This window comes from Ananas comosus, linkage group 9 (genome assembly GCF_001540865.1).
Source record: "Ananas comosus cultivar F153 linkage group 9, ASM154086v1, whole genome shotgun sequence".
NCBI classification, from domain to species: domain Eukaryota; kingdom Viridiplantae; phylum Streptophyta; class Magnoliopsida; order Poales; family Bromeliaceae; genus Ananas; species Ananas comosus.
The window spans coordinates 1,753,482-1,758,119 of NC_033629.1; the positions used below are offsets into that span (position 1 = coordinate 1,753,482).

A 4,638-nucleotide genomic window follows, 5' to 3' on the forward strand; every position below is an offset into this window, starting at 1 on the left:
TTAAATGTGGGATTACGTTTTAACTGGAGTAGTTTTTGAGAGGTCAAACTAATGACATCAGAATAATATCATAAATAATAAACTATTAATTTTTATGTATAAAATAATAAAGATAAACACCGATTAATATGAGGAATAATTTACCTCTTAATTACTGGTTCTAACTATAAAATCTAAAATTACTGGTTCTAGCTATAAACAAAAATTTGATGGTTGCAACATTCTCAATAATATGTAGTTATTATATATTCAATTACATGTTTTTATAATTACTCCGCATTTATACCAAAATTTCGACTGAAATGGTTAGCCCGTGCTGTGAGATTCGTGCTTCCAAATTCTTTTTTTTAAAATATGTTTAACATAAGAAATTTATTAAGACTAGAAATATCATGAGATTTCTAATATTTGTGAAAGAATGCAAAATTAATCACAGTTATTCTTCAACAACCTAAGTTCTTGTAGGAAACTTATTTCAATATTTACATATTCAACATTAGATTTTAGACCATATCTATAACTAATTTATGTAATTTTTAATTTTAACATTTTTTTTTTTGGATGAATGTAACACGCTATCTGTTTCATTCATTAAGCAAATAAAAGTAGCTATATAAAGTGAGACAGCCAGGGTCTCGAAAAGGCGCAAAAAACCAAAAAAAAAATGTAATGTATTCTGTGTAATGTACTAATGTATGAGATACGCAGGTACAGCAGGTTCAGGAAATAAATTTATTATTTATCTCCTCCCCACCACTGTCTCTGACAAAGAGTCTACAAAAACCATCATAGTCCCTGCAACAAGTCCTGAGTTTACTCCTGAGTTTTAGCTCCCACCCCAAAACCCTCTCTCTCTCTCTCTCTCTCTCTCTCTCTCTCTCTCTCTCCATGGATTATGGGAGGATCCGCAAAATTCAGGTATAAGCTTATTGAGCCAAAGTAAAATACCAACTTTATCTTTTTTCATGCATTTCTCATGAAATATCTCCATTTGTTACTACTATAAAATCTAATGACCCTTTTCTTTTTGGCATGTTATGTATGTTATCTTTTAAACTTATTATTATGTTTTAATGATGTGAGGAAAATACTTTCCATTTCTTTGGTTTGTTTTTAGTTTTAAGATATCTCATTTTTGTTGGTAACAGGATAATAATGTTTAGTAAACTGGGTCTTTCCATATTAGAGTTGTAACAAGTTATTTGTTTGTTTAGTTTTTTCATGTTAGTTGAACTAGTAGATTAAAGTTGATAAAAAAAAAAAAACAATCCCTTACTGTATTTTCTGAAAATGTAATGAATGCATCTGAACTCTTCCAATCTTTTTTTTTTTACTGGTAGATTAAAGGTGATAAAAAATGCTTCTTATTTTTAATTTTTTTAGTAGTTTTATTACTTTAAGTGTGTTTGGTATGGGATTTTTATGGGAGTTGAACTAGTCCTTAAGATATATGCAGAACCACATTAATAGAATGTTCATGCAACTTAATTATTGATCAATTTTCCAGTTTAGCATTTAATCGATCAATCGTGCACTGTTGCTTTCGTTGAATTAATATTGGTGGGTGGAGTTTTAAATCTCAAACACAGTACACATGCTAAAAGCAATTTTTCTAACTTGTGGGACAATGCATGTGGATTAGAATTTAAGATTTTAAGTGCTCTCTACATAGAGTGAGGTAATTAGTAAATTAAGTACTTTGAATTTGATTTATGAATTATGGGTGCAGTTGGGAGTGATTTCCCCTACTAAACTGAAGATGAAACTATTGGGTTCTCAAAGTAGCAGAAAAGGGGAAGTGGGGAACAACTCATCCAGAGCATCCCCTTCTAAGCTCGACGACATGGAGCACTCGAGAAGAAGCTTATTGGCCGGAGATCTTGTTGAAGAAGGTACAAAATATGCTGATATATTGATTATGTTACTGTCGATTTCTAAAATCTAAAGTGAACCATGTTTAATATCTCTAAAAGATACTTAGATAGCCACAAAGTCATACCTGTGCAAAAATAATCCTACTTTTTGAAGTAATTTTAGCTGTAAGTTGTTGAAAATCTGAGTAGGTATATTTGAAAATTCGTACCTGTATCTGTTTATGTGTCGGATTGTACTGTACAAGCCAATTTGCATGTGTTGTGCCAACATGGATGCTAACACATCAGTAGCTTTTTTGAGGATCTTTGAGGGTGTCATATGTCAGAGGGTATATGTATGTAAAATTCGCCGTCTAATCTACCTTAGTTATTATCTTTTGTTGTTCACAGATGTCATGAAAGAGCCTAAAGATGGTCTCACCCTCGGCACGAATACAAATTCAGAAACTTCTGAATTGGAGTCTAAAATGGATAGCAGTGGAGTTCAGAACAATCGAGCAGGTGTTTCCGGTCATTTTAAGCTGACTGACAGCTTAAACACAGCAGAATCTATTATGCCTTCGGAAGAAGATTGTAATGGCAATGAAAGTGGGCAAGACAATGTTTCAACTAATAGTTTTGAGTTCCAAAGAGGAGAGAGAACAGTGCAACATCCGGTAATTGGTCCGTTTATTAGGAATGCGCCTTCGAAGTGGAACGACGCAGAAAAATGGATAGTAAATCGGAATCTTATGCATTCGAATCCAGATGCCTTGAAGAAGACCATTCCACAAGGCCCGAAATCTCGACAAGCGATCATTTCCAACTGTGTTAGGGTCGCTCCGGAGGCTCTCAATAATGCAGAGCAAAAGCATCAGCTTCTTCAAGTTGCAGATACAAAAAGTAGTTCCGGTGCGAAGTTTTCCTTTGATCCTAATTGTGTGCGCGCCAGCTCAGAATCGGCGAATGCGAGAAGTGTGTTGACTGATTTATCTCCTGTAACTGGAGATTCGGGAAGTGTAACTAGACCTCAGAATGGGCTTAATCACAAGAACAAGAAGATTTCTATGCCTGGAGTTTCTGCTAGCGCACCAAAAGGTTCTCTCATTTGCTCATAAATCCACAATTTTTGTAATCTTAGGTGGTACAAATTGTTTTTAGTTATCTATAGCCTATAGACCATATGAACATAACAAGTTTGAAAGAAATGTGAGATTGCAATTCTTTTTTCGTCCTGCAGTTACTTCTGTCGAGTCGGTCTTAATGAAGGACGCCGGAACCGAGATGACTCCCATTGGAAGCCAAGAAACATCGAGAATTGGTACTCCGATTGGGGCTATAACGCCCGTTCTAAGCCCACTCTGTTCGATGCCTTCGACTCCCAAATGCGGGATATCGGAGTTGTCTGACAATGAACTTCAGCTGAGAACGAGAAGAGAAATCGCTGCTCTCGGCCTGCAGCTAGGCAAAATGAACATTGCCTCTTGGGCCAGTAAAGACAATCCGGAAATTTCCTTTCAGCCTAATGAGACTGCTGATGCAGAACAAAATGCAAGGAGGGAAAATGAAGCCCGTGCCGCGGAATGGGAGGAGTCTCAACGATCTAAATGTGTCGCGAGGTAATGTCGAATAATCAGAGTCATACGTATAAAATAAAAAATACAAATGTTGTCATGTTCTTGCTGTGGCTCTAACCGCGGGCTTTTGCATCATGCAGATATAAGCACGAGGAGTTCAAAATACAAGAATGGGAGAGTCGGCAAAAAGCGAAATTTGAGGCCGAAATGATGAGGGTTGAGGTAACTTTCATTTACAACTTTCCATTTAGAAGTGTTCTCAATTTACTGTAAAAAGATAATTTGTAGTACTTGTTTGTTTGAATCATAATGTGTATACCATACAGTAAATCAAGGAATGAAGAGAAAAACTCAATATTGGGTCTACTAGATGGCGAGAACACATCGATTTTTATCATAAAACAATCATATATTCGACTAGTATTTATTCTTTTATTCTTTTTAGGAAGACAATGCTCATTGAATTCTAAGTTTATGTGATGTTAAGGCTTGATCAAACACGGTTAATTCCACGTGTAAAATGACATGTTGTGAACTGTCTATCTTCAGGCTCAGGCCGAACAAATGAAAGCCCGTGCGCAGCAGAAGATGGCAGAAAAGCTTGCAGTTACGCGTCGTAAAGCGGAAAGGAAACAAGCCATAGCCGAGGCCAGGAGAAGCCGTCGCGCAGCGAGAACAGCAACGCAGGTGGCGTGGATTCGGCAGACCGGTCGCGTGCCCTCGCCGCATTTCCTCGGCTGCTGTAGTTGGTTTCTCTGATGCAACAACAAATTTAACTTGTGCTTTTGTAAGGGATCCTGTGGGTAAAAGGAGTGGTGTTTTTAGTGTGAGGCACCCCCTGTTTAGAACATGGCAATGAGATTAAAGAACTTGAATTGTACATTAGCTTTCATTATATATGTATCCATTGAAGAAGTTTTTCTTATGAAGTTACTCTTTATGATCTGTGGTAATTTGAGTTCAGTAAATGTTTGTGCATGACTTGATATTCTAATTACAAGTCTTTAAACATTGAATGCATTGATGCTACATATTTTTAGCTCTAATTATCATGTTTATCATTGTGGCTCACTCTCTTTGTTTGAGATTGCAAGAATAATGAGAAAGTATATTGGAAAAAATATTTAATTTGTTTTGTAAAGATGTAATATACTAATCTCACCTGGGCTCAATGGGCTTAATATTGGTGGGGTGGGCTTTGTAGTTAA

The 4,638-nt window shown here is 36.1% G+C and overlaps 1 protein-coding gene across 1 annotated transcript; it reads left to right on the top strand.

Annotated features, from left to right (window-relative positions):
• On the top strand, window positions 847-4,324 carry LOC109715717. The gene is made up of 6 exons (XM_020240849.1): window positions 847-918; window positions 1,730-1,892; window positions 2,265-2,951; window positions 3,094-3,472; window positions 3,571-3,652; window positions 3,980-4,324. Exons 1-6 carry the CDS (start codon window positions 889-891, stop codon window positions 4,187-4,189), a joined length of 1,551 nt encoding a protein of 516 aa, XP_020096438.1. The 5' UTR covers window positions 847-888; the 3' UTR covers window positions 4,190-4,324.